This window comes from Lampetra fluviatilis, chromosome 59 (assembly GCF_964198595.1).
Source record: "Lampetra fluviatilis chromosome 59, kcLamFluv1.1, whole genome shotgun sequence".
NCBI lineage: Eukaryota > Metazoa > Chordata > Hyperoartia > Petromyzontiformes > Petromyzontidae > Lampetra > Lampetra fluviatilis.
The window spans coordinates 1,251,688-1,271,241 of NC_136333.1; the positions used below are offsets into that span (position 1 = coordinate 1,251,688).

Genomic DNA, 19,554 nt, shown 5'->3' on the forward strand with positions numbered 1-19,554 from the left:
CCGCCGCGGAGATCCGGCCGCCGGTGATCGGCAGCTGTCAGTTCCGAGACACCTGGGAGCAGATCAGGCGACAATACGTGTGGATCAGGCAGAGACATTTCCCCCTCTGGGTCGCCGGTCACGTCACACGCCCGGCCATCACGACACAAGGGGAGGCCATATGGAGGCGAGAACGGTTTCAGTCGGGAGGGGTGAACGTACCACCGGCGCTTTCCCCACTTTATCTGAACGCACTGGGGCCGTGCAACGCGCACGACCTCCACGGGTCCCCTCCACGGTCTCAACAATTTAGGCGACGTAGCCAAGGGTGCCTGAGGGCAATGCAGCCAGGCCCTGTCACCTGGTTTCCATTCGTGCATGGACACCTTCCGTGCCCGCAACCGTTCATTAGCAATTTGGCGAGCCCGCGAATTAAGCCGTGCGGCCTCCCTCGCCTCTGTCAGCTTATGAATATTAAACTTAATATGTTCTGCCAAATTAGAATTAGTTCGTGGAGCGGACAGGCCAAGTTGCGTTTCTATTGGCGGGTCAGCTTCCCGACCGTACATCAAATAGAATGGGGAAAACCCCGTAGCTGCATGGGGGGCCATTCTATACGCGGCAAGGACTCCCGGGACCTGCAGGTCCCAATCTACATGTGCCTCGCACACCTGCTGGCACAGCATGGAAGTCAAGGTTTTGTGGAGTCTCTCCACCATCCCGTCAGTCTGCGGGTGGTACGGGGAGGTACGCACCTTCTTGGTACCCAACAGATCGCACACCTCTTGCAACAATTTACTCGAAAATTTTTTACCTTGGTCGGTCAGCAGGCGTTCGGGAGCCCCCTTGTCCAGGACATAGCCCTGGACGAAGGCATCCGTCACAGCCGCTGCCGACTGGTTAGCGAGAGGCCACGCCATAGGCCATCGGGTAAAGTATTCGACCCCCACTAACAAATATTTATTCCCTCTCGGCGTGACTGGGAAGGGCCCCAAAATATCGAGTGCAACGAGCTCGTTGGTACGCGAGACCTGAATAGATTGCAGCGGTGGATTAGCTGCCACGGCCGGTGGTTTACGCCTGGCGCACTCAACGCACCCCTTCAGAATATGCACCACATCACTTCCCATTCCCGGCCAGTAATAGTCACGCTGAAGCAGGGCAAGCGTCTTGTTAACTCCCAAGTGCAAGAGGCGTTCGTGTGCCGCCAAGACAACCCTCCCCCTCACAGCGGAAGGCACCACGAGTGCGTTCCGCCGGGACAAACTGTCCCATTTCAATAACACGCCCCGCTCAAGTACATAGGAGCCGGTACGCTCCTGGTCCCCCTCGGGACCCCCAACCTTGCGGCGCAATGCTAGCAGCGAGCTGTCCGCCATCTGGAGGCGGCCCCATTCGCTGAGCGACAGCGAGAGCAGCGAGTCCCGACCCTGAGAGGCAGTGGAATCATCCCCACTCGGTGCGCCCGCTGTCGCAGCCAGTGCCCCCATCTCCCCCGCAAGCGTCGGTTTACAGCGCGCCGATCCCGACAAACACGCGCATTCATCACAAGGCAACAACCGCGACAAGCAATCGGCATTCGTGTGTCGCAACCCCTTACGGTACGTAGTCGTAAACTGATAGTCCTGGAGGACTTCCAACCAACGCGACAACTGGCCCGAGGGCTGGGCGACCCTCAATGAATACTGTAGCGCCGCGTGGTCCGTTCGGACTGTAAAGTGACGACCATACAGATATGGCCTAAACTGCTGCACAAAAAAAACAATGGCAAGCAGCTCGCGACGGGTGACACAGTAGCGCTGCTCCGCCGGAGACAACACCCTACTACCGTAGGCGACAACTCTTTCGACACCCCCAACGACTTGGGATAGCACCCCCCCAATGCCCGTGTTGCTAGCATCCGTGTCCAGCAAAAAGGGACTGGCAAAATCGGGATAACACAAGGGTGGGGCACCCACCAAGGCGTCCCGGAGGGAGCGAAACGCGGCCTCCTCCTCCGGTCCCCATTTGAACTTCACTCCCTTCGCCGTTAGAGCGTGCAAGGGTTTTGCAATAGTGGCGAAGTGCTCAACGAACCGCCGATAATAAGAAGCAAACCCGATGAAACTACGCACGTCGGAAACGGACGTAGGTGTCGGCCACGAACCGACACAATCCGTCTTCGCGGGATCGGTGGAGATCCCCGAAGAATCGACAATGTGACCCAAGTATCTAACGGACCTACGAAGGAGGTGACATTTGGCCGGTTTAAATTTCAACTTAGCCGATCGCATTCGCAAGAACACCCCTCTCAATCGCCGGAGGTGTTCCTCAAACGTTTTACTGAAAACAATGACATCGTCCATATAAATCAAGCATGTATCCCACTGCAAGCCCGACAAAACCAGCTCCATAAGTCGCTGAAACGTCGCTGGAGAGGAGTGAAGTCCCATGGGTAACCGGTTAAACTGGAACAGCCCCCCTGGAGTCCGAAATGCTGTCTTAGGTTTCGACTCTTCGTCGAGCGGCAACTGCCAAAACCCCGATAACAAATCAAGAGTCGAAAAATATCGCGCACCAGACAATGCATCGAGGGACTCATCCATCCTGGGGAGCGGATACGCGTCAGCCACAGAGATCTTATTCAGGCGACGGAAATCAACGCAGAATCGCAGGGACCCGTCCTGCTTCTTAACCAGCACAATAGGCGCTCCCCACGGGCTAGAGGAGGGTGAAATAATATCGGCTTCTAGCATATCGTTAACAGCCGACTGAACATGTTCCTTCTCCACGGGACTCAGTCGGAAGGGATTTAGCCTGACCGGCGCCGCATCGCCCGTTTCAATGTGATGGTGCAACAAATCCGTGCACCCAATGTCATACTTATGTTTACTGAATACATCAGAGAATTCAATGAGCAACTCGCGCAGCGCACCCAACTGCGCCGCCGACAAATCGTCCGAGGCGGCACATAACGAATGGACCCACTCAAGGTCTTCCCTTGGCTCAACGTTCCGCGCGGGGCTCGAGCCCACCTGCGCAACCAACCCATCATCCCCAGGAACCTGCGCCGCGTGAGCCAGCACGGTGCCCTGCGGGATGACAGCTGGTCGCGACCCCGCGTTCAAAACCATCACAAACGGATCCCTGTCAGCCCGCACCAAAGTGTGAGCCACCGATAAATCAAGACCCCCGACAGCCTTGTTAGAAGGACCCAAAAGCATACTCTGTCCCGAAGCCTCCCTCACCCATGGTTTTCGCAACCGGAGGGGAATCAACATCTGTGAACCCGGGGGCACTTGCACTGTCTGCGTCGCCACCGCTTGTATCGTAGCGCACGCCGTCCGAATGTCAGTAGGGCCCGTCAAAAATGAAATCCGGCGACCCGATGGCAGTTCAATGCATCGTTGATCGATAAGAATTTTAATGGGCATTTTAGCCAAAAAGTCAGTGCCCAAAAGACACGGAACTGCCAAAGAAGACGAAACGAAAACGGGTCCCGATAATTTGATATCTCCAATGCAAATGGACGCCCTAACCTGACCGATAATGCCCAACGATCCCCCATTAGCGGCGTAAAATGGCACATCCACTGGAAGCAGCGGACGACATTGGACTGGAAGAATATTATAAATGAGGTCCGATATAATAGTTGCCGATGCCCCCGTGTCCACTAACACCCTAATCTCAACCCCATCAATAGATCCCGTAACAACGGACGAACCCGCCGAAGCAGCCACAATTCTATGCCCCAATTCCGCCCATTCAATGTCTCCCTGGTCCCGGCCGAACCCCCCTCGCCGAACCGAATCCCCGAACCTTAACCGGCCCTCCTCCGCCGCAACGCGGCGTCCCATGTGTGCCGAATAAACAGGCCGAGCGTGTGAGGTGCCGCGACTTGCCGGGGATTGTAGAGATGACTTGGGCTCTCGGTCGTCGTCCAGCCGAGCTCCCATGGCGCGCTGCCGCGGAGCGCGGCACCCGGACGCCACGTGGCCCCGGAGGCCGCAGTTATAGCACGTGACGAGGGTCGGAGTAGATCTTGGTTGCTCCGACTTTCGGCCCGATCGCAGAGGCGACCGGGCCCCCGGCCTCCAGTCCCCTGGTCGTCCCGTGGCGAACGCCTCCTCTCGTGGGCTGACGACTTGGGGTTCGGCGACCACCAACCCCGGGGCTGCGACGACAGCAGCGTTGCAACCAACGCCTTGCTTCCGTTGTAGGGCCTCGTGCGCTTGAATACTCGTGGCGACTCTCAAAGAAGAAATATCAATGTCGTCAGCTGTGTTGATAGGGACCCCCAGGTCCTGCGCCAACTTGAGCAGCTGCTCCAAAACCATCGCGTCTTGGCCCTCCTCGTCCATCCGAGGGAACGCAGCATCAGCAAGAGCCAGCAACGCCGTGCGATAGGCCAGCGCGGTCTCCGTGGCCGCTTTCCGTCTTGCGTAGAACTGATGGCGGCATGTAGAGGGAGGCCCGTAGACCCTGGCCAACAAACCCAGCGCATCCTTCAGCGTGGAGCGGTCCGACTTCCGTGCAGCCCTGAAGGCCGCGAGCGCATCGTCGTCCAGCATGGCGGGCAATGCCCGCAGCGCCGTAGCATCGGACCACGCTGACATCTCTTGATGCGCCAAAAACCTTCGCTGAAATTGGCCCCAGTCTCCGCCTTCCGCCTTGAAGGCTGACAACGTGGGCAGGCGCTGCTGAAAAATGAAGTCATCCGCCTCGTGGTTCCTCTCCGCCTGTCCGTCGGTGTCTAAGATGGCGGCTCCAGCAGCAGACGTAAGATGGCGGACCCCCTCGCGCGCTGATGACGTCGATGCGCGCGCTTGGGAACCCACCACCACGTGGCGCTCGCCGTTCCCGCCAAAAGTAGGCCCAGGCGCAATGGCGGGAATCCCCCATTCGTTTTGGCGGGAATCTGCGGGGCGACCTTGTAAAATGTCCCCCACCGTCCCCGCTCCTCCCGACGAGCTGATCTCCGCCAAGATGGACGCGGCGGCGAGCAGCAGCTCCGCCAGTCGGGAGTGCGCCTCACGAAGCCCGGCGTCTGTCCCCGGTCGCTCGGCCGGCGCCGTCGACGGACCCTGCAGCGTGGGCAAGTCCTCTTCCTCACCCCCCGCCACCAGCGGCTCCGAGTCGTCCAGGTCTTCCTCGCGGTCAATCCCGTGGGTCCTACGGGTCTTCCTCGTCTCCATACTTGGAAGCCCGTTTCACTTCTGACGCCAGATGAAGTATTGGAAAATGACGGCAGGAAACTCCTTGACGGGAACACACTTCTTTTATTAAATCTTGACTTGTAACAATACAACGCGTGGCCTCTCTTCTTCACACCGCACTTCTCTTGACTCAGGATTCTGTGCTGCCGGCTCTCTGTGCCTCGTGTAGACTCCGCGCCTCGGCTACACTCCTCTCTCGCCTCGTGTAGACTCTGCGCCTCTGCTACACTCTCCTCTCTCGCCTCGTGTAGACTTTGCCTCTCTCTCGCTGGCTACACCGTATGCATACTCGGCTCGTGCAGACCGTTCTCTCTCGCTGGCTACACCGTATGCATACTCGGCTCGTGCAGACCGTTCTCTCTCGCTGGCTACACACTACACATTACTCAGCTCGTGTAGACCGTTCTATCTCGCTGGCTACACACTATACATTACTCAGCTCGTGTAGACCGTTCTATCTCGCTGGCTACACACTATACATTACTCAGCTCGTGTAGACCGTTCTATCTCGCTGGCTACACACTATACATTACTCAGCTCGTGTAGACCTTTCTCTCTCGCTGGCTACACACTATACCTTACTCTCTTCTACTCTCCATTACTCTCCTCTCCGGGCTCTATCTCTACACCTTCGTCTTCATTCTTAGATGGTTCCACTTCTGCCCCTTGCTCCTCTGTGCATCACCTTATATACCCCTTCTTCCCGGGAGACGGAGCGGATGCGGACCTCAACGTCGGCACCGCTCCTCCGTTACCCAATCCCCACGCGCTATCCCCACGATCCGGTTCCGCTCAGCGCGTGTTTCCACTCTCCGACCAATCACACCGCGCTGCTACCCGATCACTCCCTCTGGGCGCGTCACCGGCACACAGCCAATCAGCAGCACTACCCCCACCCGCGCACTGACGCCTGCTCCTCCCCGTCAGCGCGCGTCACCACACACACACCCGTACATACGCGCTGGCACACGACATATACCCCCAGCGCGTATCACCACTACACATGGTAAAATAAACAATAGTTTAGCTTATCATAATGTACATATACACGTATCTCTCTCTACGCGCACACACGTGGGCCGTGTCTCTCATCTCTGTGTGTGTGTGGCAAGCTGCACGGATCTGTGGAGCGGAACGGATGGTTTTCTTTGACGTAAAAATAGCCGCAGCGTGGGTTCTGCGGTGGAGGGCATCGCCAGCCCCCACGGCGTCAACAGGACGTGACGGGCGAGAGACGTGGGCCCGTGGTGGTGGTGGTGGTTGTGGTGTTAGTGGTGGTAGTGGTGTTAGTGGTTGTGGTGGTGGTGTTAGTGGTGGTGGTTGTGTTGGTGGTAGTGGTGGTGGTAGTGGTGGTGGTGGTAGTGGTGGTGGTGGTTGTGGTGGTGGTGGTTGTGGTGGTGTTGGTGGTAGTGGTGGTGGTAGTGGTGGTGGTGGTTGTGGTGGTGGTGGTTGTGGTGTTAGTGGTGTTAGTGGTTGTGGTGGTGGTGTTAGTGGTTGTGGTGCTGGTGGTGGTGGTAGTGGTGGTGGTGGTGTTAGTGGTTGTGGTGGTGTTGGTGGTGGTGGTGTTAGTGGTGGTGGTGGTGTTAGTGGTAGTGGTGGTGATGGTGGTTGTGGTGTTAGTGGTGTTAGTGGTGGTAGTGGTGTTAGTGGTTGTGGTGGTGGTGTTAGTGGTGGTGGTTGTGTTGGTGGTAGTGGTGGTGGTAGTGGTGGTGGTGGTAGTGGTGGTGGTAGTGGTGGTGGTTGTGGTGGTGGTGGTTGTGGTGTTAGTGGTGTTAGTGGTTGTGGTGGTGGTGTTAGTGGTTGTGGTGGTGGTGTTGGTGGTGTTAGTGGTGTTAGTGGTGATGGTGTTGGTGGTGTTAGTGGTTGTGGTGGTGGTGGTGTTGTTAGTTGTGGTGGTGTTGTTAGTTGTGGTGTTGGTGGTGGTGGTGGTGGTTGTGGTAGTGGTGGTGGTGTTGGTGGTGGTGGTGTTGGTGGTGGTGTTGGTGGTTGTGGTGTTGGTGGTGGTAGTGGTGGTGTTTTTGGTGATGGTGTTGGTGGTGTTAGTGGTTGTGGTGGTGGTGTTGTTGGTTGTGGTGGTGGTGGTGTTGGTGGTGGTGGTGGTTGTAGTGGTGGTGGTGGTGGTGGTTGTGGTGGTGGTGTTGGTGGTGGTGGTGTTGGTGGTAGTGGTGGTGTTAGTGGTTGTGGTGGTGGTGTTGATGGTGGTGGTGGTGTTGGTGGTGGTAGTTGTGGTGGTGGTGTTGGTGGTGTTAATGGCGGTGTTGGGTGTGGTCTTGGTGGTGGTGGTGTTGGTGGTGGTAGTAGTGGTATTGGTGGTGGTGTTGTGTGTGGTCTTGGTGGTGTTAGTGGTGGTGGTGGTAGTGGTATTAGTGGTGGTGGTCTTGGTGGTGGTGATGGTGTTAGTGGTGGTGTTGGTGCTGCTGTTGGTGGTGTTTGTGGTGGTGTTGGTGGTGGTCGTGGTGTTAGTGGGGGTGATGGTGTTGGTGTTAATGGTGGTGTTTGTGGTGGTGGTGTTAGTGGTGTTAGTGGTGGTGTTAGTGGTGGTGTTGGTGTTGGTGGTGGTAGTGGTGTTAGTGGGGGTGGTGGTGGTGTTGGTGGTGTTGTTGGTGTTGGTGGTGGTGTTCGTGGTGGTGGTGGTGCTGGTGGTGGTGCTGATTGGTGGTGCTGGTGGTGTTGGTGGTGGTGGTGCTGATTGGTGGTGCTGGTGGTGTTGGTGGTGGTGGTGCTGATTGGTGGTGCTGGTGGTGTTGGTGGTGGTGGTGCTGATTGGTGGTGCTGGTAGTGGTGGTGGTGGTGTTAGTGGTGGTTGTTCAGAGCGGTCCCTCTCCTCCTCCATCCTCCGAGTGAGCGCGCGTGGTCGCCGTGGCAACGCGAATTTGTCCACGACAACCCCCCTCCCCCCTCCCCCCTCCCCCCTCCTCCCTCCCCCCTCCCCCCTCCCCCCTCCCCCCCTCCCCCCTCCCCCCTCCCACCTCCCCCCCTCCCCCCTCCCCCCTCCCCCCTCCCCGCCCCCCCACCCCCCCGATCGGCGCTCGGGTGGGGGAGGAGGTGGCGATGGTCAGGGGCCAGAGGTCAGAGGTCAGGGGCCAGAGGTCAGGGGCACCACTATGGGGGGTTGGGGTATAGTGGCTAAAGTCGGCCCCAAGGGGGGGGGGGGGGCGGGGTACACCCCCCCTTGTCAGGAAAAGTTAATAACAAAAATTACATTCCAATAATGATTCACAAATGCCAACCAATAAAACATTGTTTACAAATAATAACAATTTAAAAACAAAAATTTGCCCGAAAATACACACAAGTGTCAAATAAAGCCTGCTCAGGCTATATTTGTTGTGGTGCTGCTGGTGGTGCTAGTGGTGGTGCTGGTGGTGCTGGTGGTGCTAGTGGTGGTGCTGGTGGTGGTGGCCCTAATGGTGGTGGTGCTGGTGGCCCTGATGGTGGTGGTGGTGCTGGTGGTAGTGGCGGTTGTGGTGATGGCGGTGGTGGCGGTGGTGGCTGTGATGATGGTGGTGGTGGTGGCGGTTGTGGTGTTGATGATGGTGGTGCTGGTGCTACTGGTGGTGGTGCTGGTGCTACTGGTGGTGCTAGTGGTGGTGGTGGTGCGGTTGTGGTGGTGGTGGCCCTGATGGTGGTGGTGCTGGTGGTGATGGTTGTGGTGATGGCGGTGGTGGCGGTGATGATGGTGGTGGTGCTGGTGCTACTGGTGGTGCTGGTGGTGCTGGTGGTGGTGCTGGTGGTGGTAGTTTACAGCTGCGTGCTGGTGCTTGTGACTGAACGCCAGACTGTGGTTTGCTGCCTGATTCGGCACGTGCGCTCTCGCCTGATGATGCTGGGAGTGAATGACCACGCTGAGAGAGTGAATGACCACGTTGAGAGAGTGAATGACCACGCTGAGAGAGTGAATGTCCACGCTGAGTGAGTGAATGACCACGTTGAGAGAGTGAATGACCACGCTGAGGGGAGTGAATGACCACGCTGAGAGAGTGAATGGCCACGCTGAGAGAGTGAATGACCACGCTGAAACAGTGAATGACCACGCTGAGAGAGAGTGAATGACCACGCCGAGGGAGTGAATGACCACGCTGAGAGAGTGAATGGCCACGCTGAGAGAGTGAATGACCACGCCGAGAGAGTGAATGACCACGCCGAGGGAGTGAATGACCACGCTGAGAGAGTGAATGGCCACGCTGAGAGAGTGAATGACCACGCTGAAACAGTGAATGACCACGCTGAGAGAGAGTGAATGACCACGCCGAGGGAGTGAATGACCACGCTGAGTGAGTGAATGACCACGCCGAGAGAGTGAATGACCACGCCGAGGGAGTGAATGACCACGTTGAGAGAGTGAATGACCACGCCGAGGGAGTGAATGACCACGCTGAGTGAGTGAATGACCACGCTGAGAGAGTGAATGACCACGCCGAGAGAGTGAATGACCACGCTGAGAGAGTGAATGACCACGCTGAGTGAGTGAATTTCCACGATGAGAGAGTGAATGACCACGCTGAGGGAGTGAATGACCACGCTGAGGGAGTGAATGACCACGCTGAGAGAGTGAATGACCACGCTGAGTGAGTGAATTTCCACGATGAGAGAGTGAATGACCACGCTGAGTGAGTGAATTTCCACGCTGAGAGAGTGAATGACCACGCTGAGAGAGTGAATGACCACGCTGAGAGAGTGAATGACCAGGCTGAGTGAGTGAATGACCACGCTGAGAGAGTGAATGACCACGCTGAGGGAGTGAATGACCACGCTGAGTGAGTGAATGACCACGCTGAGAGAGTGAATGACCACTCTGAGAGAGTGAATTTCCACGCTGAGTGAGTGAATGACCACGCAGAGTGAGTGAATTTCCACGCCGAGAGAGTGAATTTCCACGCTGAGAGAGTGAATGACCACGCTGAGAGAGTGAATGACCACGCTGAGAGAGTGAATGACCACGCTGAGGGAGTGAATGACCACGCTGAGAGAGTGAATGGCCAAGCTGAGGGAGTGAATGACCACGCTGAGAGAGTGAATGACCACGCTGAGAGAGTGAATGGCTACGCCGAGAGAGTGAATGACCACGCTGAGAGAGTGAATGACCACGCTGAGGGAGTGAATGACCACGCTGAGAGAGTGAATGGCTACGCCGAGAGAGTGAATGACCACGCTGAGAGAGTGAATGACCACGCTGAGAGAGTGAATGACCACGCTGAGAGAGTGAATGACCACGCTGAGAGAGTGAATGGCTACGCCGAGAGAGTGAATGACCACGCTGAGTGAGTGAATGACCACGCTGAGGGAGTGAATGACCACGCTGAGAGAGTGAATGACCACGCTGAGGGAGTGAATGACCACGCTGAGGGAGTGAATGACCACGCTGAGAGAGTGAATGACCACGCTGAGAGAGTGAATGACCACGCTGAGGGAGTGAATGACCACGCTGAGAGAGTGAATGACCACGCTGAGGGAGTGAATGACCACGCTGAGAGAGTGAATGACCACGCTGAGGGAGTGAATGACCACGCTGAGAGAGTGAATGACCACGCTGAGAGAGTGAATGACAACGCTGAGGGAGTGAATTTCCATGCTGAGGGAGTGAATTTACACGCTGAGAGAGTGAATGACCACCCTGAGGGAGTGAATGACGACGCTGAGATAGTGAATGACCACGCAGAGTGAGTGAATAACCACGCTGAGTGAGTGAATGACCACGCTGAGTGAGTGAATGACCACGCAGAGTGAGTGAATAACCACGCTGAGTGAGTGAATGACCACGCTGAGAGAGTGAATGACCACGCTGAGAGAGTGAATGACCAGGCTGAGTGAGTGAATGACCAGGCTGAGTGAGTGAATGACCACGCTGAGTGAGTGAATGACCACGCTGAGTGAGTGAATGACCACGCTGAGTGAGTGAATGACCACGCTGAGAGAGTGAATGACCAGGCTGAGTGAGTGAATGACCACGCTGAGTGAGTGAATGACCACGCTGAGTGAGTGAATGACCACGCTGAGAGAGTGAATGACCAGGCTGAGTGAGTGAATGACCACGCTGAGTGAGTGAATGACCACGCTGAGTGAGTGAATGACCACGCTGAGGGAGTGAATGACCACGCTGAGTGAGTGAATGACCACGCTGAGAGAGTGAATGACCAGGCTGAGTGAGTGAATGACCACGCTGAGTGAGTGAATGACCACGCAGAGGGAGTGAATAACCACGCTGAGTGAGTGAATTTTCACGCTGAGAGAGCGACTTTACACACAGAAGGAGTGAATGACCACGCTGAGAGTGAATTTCCACGCTCAGAGAGTGAATAACCACGCCGAGTGAGTGAATTTCCACGCTGAGGGAGTGAATGACCACGCCGAGTGAGTGAATGTCCGCGCTGAGAGAGTGAATGTCCGCGCTGAGTGAGTGAATAACCACGCTGAGAGAGTGAATTTCCACGCTGAGAGAGTGAATGACCACGCTGAGAGAGTGAATTTCCACGCTGAGAGAGTGAATGACCACGCTGAGAGAGTGAATTTCCACGCTGAGAGAGTGAATGACCACGCTGAGAGAGTGAATTTCCACGCCGAGTGAGTGAATGACGTGATGGTCTACGCTCCTTGACGAGTTCCGGGGTGAGGCATTTTTCTGTGGTACGTCATCCAAATGTCCACCGTACATCCATCGAACGTCCATTGAACGTCCACCGAACGTCCACCGAACGTCCACCCCCCCCCCCCTTGTCCACAGACGCTGAGGAGGAAGGGCTTGAACGGCGGCGAGAGTCCCGAGGGAGAGGAGGAGGCGGCGGCGATGGCGGCGATGGCGTCGTCGTCGCCCCGGGGAGCCGACGAGCGCTTCCGCAGGATCAACGAGGAGTTTGACGCCATGATGCGTCGCCAGGGCCTCTGCGTGAGTGCCTCGCACAGAGACCCATAGACTCACACAGAGACCCATAGAGTCACATAGAGACCCGTAGACTCACATAGAGACCCGTAGACTCACATAGAGACCCGTAGACTCACATAGAGACCCGTAGACTCACATAGAGACCCGTAGACTCACATAGAGACCCATAGAGTCACATAGAGACCCGTAGACTCACATAGAGACCCGTAGACTCACATAGAGACCCATAGAGTCACATAGAAACCCATAGACTCACATAGAGACCCATAGAGTCACATAGAGACCCATAGACTCACATAGAGACCCGTAGACTCACATAGAGACCCGTAGACTCACATAGAGACCCGTAGACTCACATAGAGACCCGTAGACTCACATAGAGACCCGTAGACTCACATAGAGACCCATAGAGTCACATAGAGACCCATAGACTCACACAGAGACACATAGACTCACACAGAGACCCGTAGACTAACATAGAGACCCGTAGAGTCACATAGAGACCCGTAGAGTCACACAGAGACCCATAGACTCACATAGAGACCCATAGACTCACATAGAGACCCATAGACTAACACAGAGACCCATAGACTCACACAGAGACACATAGACTCACATAGAGACCCATAGACTCACATAGAGACCCATAGACTCACACAGAGACCCGTAGACTCACACAGAGACTCATAGACTCACACAGAGACCCATAGACTCACACAGAGACTCATAGACTCACACAGAGACTCATAGACTCACACAGAGACCCATAGACTCACACAGAGACTCATAGACTCACACAGAGACACATAGACTCACACAGAGACCCGTAGACTCACATAGAGACCCGTAGAGTCACATAGAGACCCGTAGAGTCACACAGAGACCCATAGACTCACATAGAGACCCATAGACTCACATAGAGACCCATAGACTTACTTAGACACCCATACACTCACATAGAGATGCGTGGACACGCATGGAGACCCATAGACTAACATAGAGACCCATAGACTCACATAGAGACCCATAGACTCACACAGAGACCCGTAGACTCACACAGAGACCCGTAGACTCACATAGAGACCCATAGACTCACACAGAGACCCATAGACTCACATAGAGACCCATAGACTCACATAGAGACCCATAGACTCACACAGAGACACATAGACTCACACAGAGACACATAGACTCACATAGAGACCCATAGACTCACACAGAGACTCATAGACTCACACAGAGACACATAGACTCACACAGAGACTCATAGACTCACACAGAGACACATAGACTCACACAGAGACACATAGACTCACACAGAGACTCACAGACTCACACAGAGACACATAGACTCACACAGAGACACATAGACTCACATAGAGACCCATAGACTCACATAGAGACCCATAGACTAACACAGAGACCCATAGACTCACACAGAGACACATAGACTCACATAGAGACCCATAGACTCACATAGAGACCCATAGACTCACACAGAGACCCGTAGACTCACACAGAGACTCATAGACTCACACAGAGACCCATAGACTCACACAGAGACTCATAGACTCACACAGAGACTCATAGACTCACACAGAGACCCATAGACTCACACAGAGACTCATAGACTCACACAGAGACACATAGACTCACACAGAGACCCGTAGACTCACATAGAGACCCGTAGAGTCACATAGAGACCCGTAGAGTCACACAGAGACCCATAGACTCACATAGAGACCCATAGACTCACATAGAGACCCATAGACTTACTTAGACACCCATACACTCACATAGAGATGCGTGGACACGCATGGAGACCCATAGACTAACATAGAGACCCATAGACTCACATAGAGACCCATAGACTCACACAGAGACCCGTAGACTCACACAGAGACCCGTAGACTCACATAGAGACCCATAGACTCACACAGAGACCCATAGACTCACATAGAGACCCATAGACTCACATAGAGACCCATAGACTCACACAGAGACACATAGACTCACACAGAGACACATAGACTCACATAGAGACCCATAGACTCACACAGAGACTCATAGACTCACACAGAGACACATAGACTCACACAGAGACTCATAGACTCACACAGAGACACATAGACTCACACAGAGACACATAGACTCACACAGAGACTCACAGACTCACACAGAGACACATAGACTCACACAGAGACACATAGACTCACACAGAGACTCATAGACTCACACAGAGACCCATAGACTCACACAGAGACTCATAGACTCACACAGAGACTCATAGACTCGCACAGAGACCCATAGACTCACACAGAGACTCATAGACTCACATAGAGACCCATAGACTCACATAGAGACCCATAGACTCACACAGAGACACATAGACTCACACAGAGACACATAGACTCACATAGAGACCCATAGACTCACACAGAGACTCATAGACTCACACAGAGACACATAGACTCACACAGAGACTCATAGACTCACACAGAGACACATAGACTCACACAGAGACACATAGACTCACACAGAGACACATAGACTCACACAGAGACACATAGACTCACACAGAGACACATAGACTCACACAGAGACTCACAGACTCACACAGAGATACATAGACTCACACAGAGACACATAGACTCACACAGAGACTCATAGACTCACACAGAGACCCATAGACTCACACAGAGACTCATAGACTCACACAGAGACTCATAGACTCACACAGAGACCCGTAGAGTCACATAGAGACCCGTAGAGTCACACAGAGACCCATAGACTCACATAGAGACCCATAGACTCACATAGAGACCCATAGACTTACTTAGACACCCATACACTCACATAGAGATGCGTGGACACGCATGGAGACCCATAGACTAACATAGAGACCCATAGACTCACATAGAGGCCCATAGACTTACTTAGACACCCATAGACTCGCATAGAGACCCATAGAGTCACATAGAGATGCGTGGACTCGCATGGAGACCCATTTATTCATAGAGCCCTATAGATACATCGAGACCCATAAACTCACATAGAGACCCATAGAGTCGCATAGAGACCCATAGACTCACATAGAGACCCATAGACTCACATAGAGACCCATAGACTCACATAGAGACCCATAGACTCACATAGAAACCCATAAAACCATACAAAATGACCCATACGTAGAGACCCATAGATTCATAGAGCCCTAAAGATACATAGAGATCTGTGGACTCGCATAGAGACCCATAGACTCACCACCTCGCCCCCCTCACCACCTCGCCCCCCTCACCACCTCGCCCCCCTCACCACCTCGCCCCGCTCACCTCGCTCCGACCGGTACCAACCAAAACCGCATGCCCAGTTGTCAACAACAACGAAACTCTCCATGCCAATCACTCAGCACGGGGTGGTGGGGGGCAACAAGCAACAGCAGCAGCAGCAACCGCAGCAAGTGGCAGTATCAGCAACAGCAGCAGCAGTATCAGCAGCAAGCAGCAGCAAGCAGAAACAGCAGCAAGCAGCAAGTATCAGCAAAAGCAGCAACAGCAGCAGTAGCAGCAACAGCAGTAGCAACAACAGCAGCAGAAACAGCAACAGCAGCAAGCAGCAGTAACAGCAGCAAGCAGCACTAACAGCAGTATCAGCAGCATCAGCAGTAGCAGCAACAGCAGCAGCAACAGCAGCAGCAACAGCAGTAGCAAGCAGCAGTAGCAGCAGCATCAGCAGTAGCAGCAACAGCAGTAGCAGCAACAGCAGCAACAGTAGCAGCAGCAGCAGCATCATCAGCAGCAGCAGTAGCAGCAGCATCGCCCCCTGCTGCGAGCGAGTGTCAGGACTCCCTCCTCGGCATGGGGGTGTTGCGGCTCCCGCGGGGTGTACAACGAGCCGCTGGGTGTGTATCGATGCGGTTGTTCCAAGGCAGTAGCCGTGCAGTCAACATTGGGGGGGAACAAATCTTACAGGGGGTCCCAACCCAGAACAAGTATAACCCGTAAAAACAAAGTTTTTCACTATAAATCCTTTATATGCGTGGCGGCTAGAGTCCTCTCGTCCTCTGGCTTGAGATGGCTGCCACCTATGGGTCAGATGATTGCATTGCACCATTAAGCAATTGGTAATTAAATATTATATTTTTGTCCTAAAAAGTGTAAAATTTTGGGAAAAAAAATTCACGAACATTAATTGTCACGCACAACGAGTCTGTGTGGAAAATTTCAGCTCGATTGGATCACGGGAAGTGGGTTAAAAAACGACCGAAAGATTTGCACGGTCGTAAGCAAGCAAGCAAGCGAACTTAATATGAAGGATTTAAAAATAACTAAGTTTGAAAACTCATTTCCTGCCTAATATATAAAAAAATGCACTCACACATGGGATGGACTTTTGATTTATTTTTGACAATAATGTCTAATAGTGTATTATATTACATTTTTTTACCATTTCCTGTGTCAGTGTATGTAATGGCAGAGATTATGGATTAATAAAGTACAACCATAACCGCAATCATATAAACAGAAATCGATGCTTTGATTTATATGAAGAACACAAGTCCAGATATAGTGGCCAACGTTTAGCAAACTGTTGTTTTTATTTACATAGCAATTAATTTTAATAGCAATATATTGGGGGGGACATTTTGAGCATATTTCAATTGGGGGGGGGATGTGTCCCCCCAATATAGATGAGAATGACGGCATTGGATTCATCTTCTTGGTTCTTTCGGTAAAGTCACGTAGAAGGGAAGTAATAAAATAATAAAAATAAAACATAATAAAACAATTCTCACGACGTTTCGGCCACAACGCAAGCAGCCGTCCTCAGGTGAAAACCAGGTCTGTCTGTCAAAGTCTCCACGTTCCTGTGACGGGGGCGAGTCTGACGATTGGACACATGCCGTGTATGAACGCGTTTAAACAAATTCTGCTTGATGATGATGATAAAAATAATCGGTCTGGGTAATGATCATTATTGGTCTGGGTAATAAAGGGTGACGTCCCTCTCTCCGTGTCTGTCTCCGTGTGTGATTGTCTATCTGCCTGCCTCTGTGTCTCTCTGTCATTTTGTCTCTCTGTGTCTCTCCGTGTCTCTCTCCGTGTGTGACTGTCCATCTGCCTGCCTCTGTCTCTCTGTCTCTCTGTCAGTGTGTCTCTCTGTGTCTCTCCGTGTCTCTCTCCGTGTGTGACTGTCCATCTGCCTGCCTCTGTCTCTCTGTCTCTCTGTCATTTTGTCTCTCCGTGTGTCTCTGTCTCTCTGCCTCTCTCCGTGATTTTGTCTCTCTGTGTTTATGCATCTCTATCTCTGTCCATTTGTCTCTCTGCGTCCATGTGCCTCTGCGTCTGTCTCTCTGTGATTGTCTCTCTGTGATTGTCTCTCTGTGATTGCGTCTCTCTGTGATTGCGTCTCTCTGTGATTGTCTTTCTGCGTCTGTCTCTCTGTGATTGTCTCTCTGTGATTGTCTCTCTGTGATTGCGTCTCTCTGTGATTGCGTCTCTCTGTGATTGTCTTTCTGCGTCTGTCTCTCTGTGATTGTGTCTCTCTGCGTCTCCTCTGTGTCCGCAGGGCGCGGGACCCCCGGGTCCCTACCCTCTAGGGGGTCCCCACTCCTCGGCATCCCCCTACCCAGGGGGACACCCGGCCACCGCGGGGTGCGGAGACGGAGGAGGAGGTGGAGGAGGTGGAGGTGGAGGTGGAGGTGGAGGTGGTGGAGGTGGAGGTGGAGGAGGAGGTGGAGGAGGAGGTGGAGGTGGAGGAGGAGGTGGAGGAGGAGGAGGCTCTCCCATTCACGGGGGGCAGCTGGCCCCTCACCGGCACCACTCTTCATCGCCCCAGCTGCTGCCCCCGCCAAGGCCAGCCAGTGCAGGTGAGGAGGCGAGTGCAGGTGATAGGTGAGCGCAATGTGAGGAGGCGAGCGCAAGGTGAGGTGAGCGCAGGTGATAAGTGAGCGCAGGTGAGGAGGCGAGTGCAGGTGATAGGTGAGCGCAGGTGATAGGTGAGCACAGGTGATAGGTGAGCGCAATGTGAGGAGGCGAGCGCAAGGTGAGGTGAGCGCAGGTGAGCGCAGGTGATAGGTGAGCGCAAGGTGAGGAGGCGAGTGCAGGTGATAGGTGAGCGCAGGTGATAGGTGAGCGCAGGTGATAAGTGAGCGCAGGTGAGGAGGCGAGTGCAGGTGATAGGTGAGCGCAGGTGATAGGTGAGCACAGGTGATAAGTGAGCGCAGGTGAGGAGGCGAGTGCAAGGTGAGGTGAGCGCAGGTGAGCGCAGGTGATAGGTGAGCGCAAGGTGAGGAGACGAGCGCAAGATGAGGTGAGCGCAGGTGATAGGTGAGCGCAGGTGAGGAGGCGAGCGCAAGGTGAGGTGAGCGCAGGTGAGTGCAGGTGATAGGTGAGCGCAGGTGAGGAGACGAGCGCAAGGTGAGGTGAGCGCAGGTGATAGGTGAGCGCAGGTGAGGAGGCGAGCGCAAGGTGAGGTGAGCGCAGGTGAGCGCAGGTGATAGGTGAGCGCAGGTGAGGAGGCGAGCGCAAGGTGAGGTAAGCGCAGGTGAGCGCAGGTGATAGGTGAGCGCAGGTGAGGAGACGAGCGCAAGGTGAGGTGAGCGCAGGTGATAGGTGAGCGCAGGTGAGGAGGCGAGCGCAAGGTGAGGTGAGCGCAGGTGAGCGCAGGTGATAGGTGAATGCAGGTGAGGAGGCGAGCGCAAGGTGAGGTGAGCGCAGGTGATAAGTGAGCGCAGGTGAGGAGGCGAGTGCAAGGTGAGGTGAGCGCAGGTGAGCGCAGGTGATAGGTGAGCGCAAGGTGAGGAGACGAGCGCAAGATGAGGTGAGCGCAGGTGATAGGTGAGCGCAGGTGAGGAGGCGAGCGCAAGGTGAGGTGAGCGCAGGTGAGTGCAGGTGATAGGTGAGCGCAGGTGAGGAGACGAGCGCAAGGTGAGGTGAGCGCAGGTGATAGGTGAGCGCAGGTGAGGAGGCGAGCGCAAGGTGAGGTGAGCGCAGGTGAGCGCAGGTGATAGGTGAGCGCAGGTGAGGAGGCGAGCGCAAGGTGAGGTGAGCGCAGGTGAGCGCAGGTGATAGGTGAGCGCAGGTGAGGAGACGAGCGCAAGGTGAGGTGAGCGCAGGTGATAGGTGAGCGCAGGTGAGGAGGCGAGCGCAAGGTGAGGTGAGCGCAGGTGAGCGCAGGTGATAGGTGAATGCAGGTGAGGAGGCGAGCGCAAGGTGAGGTGAGCACAGGTGAGCGCAGGTGATAGGTGAGCGCAGGTGAGGAGACGAGCGCAAGGTGAGGTGAGCGCAGGTGATAGGTGAGCGCAGGTGAGGAGGCGAGCGCAAGGTGAGGTGAGCGCAGGTGAGCGCAGGTGATAGGTGAATGCAGGTGAGGAGGCGAGCGCAAGGTGAGGTGAGCGCAGGTGAGCGCAGGTGATAGGTGAGCGCAATGTGAGGAGGCGAGCGCAAGGTGAGGTGAGCGCAGGTGAGCGCAGGTGATAGGTGAGCGCAGGTGAGGAGA

At 54.6% G+C, this 19,554-nt stretch overlaps 1 protein-coding gene across 1 annotated transcript in view; it reads left to right on the forward strand.

Annotated features, from left to right (window-relative positions):
- LOC144950724 (myocyte-specific enhancer factor 2C-like) overlaps window positions 1–19,554 on the forward strand; it is an 88,967-nt gene that overhangs the window by 48,983 nt on the left and 20,430 nt on the right. Inside the window, exons 4-5 of the mRNA XM_078880797.1 lie at window positions 11,896–12,057; window positions 17,623–17,923. Coding sequence (XP_078736923.1) covers window positions 11,896–12,057; window positions 17,623–17,923 — 463 coding nt within the window. The remainder of the gene's footprint in view (window positions 1–11,895; window positions 12,058–17,622; window positions 17,924–19,554) is intronic.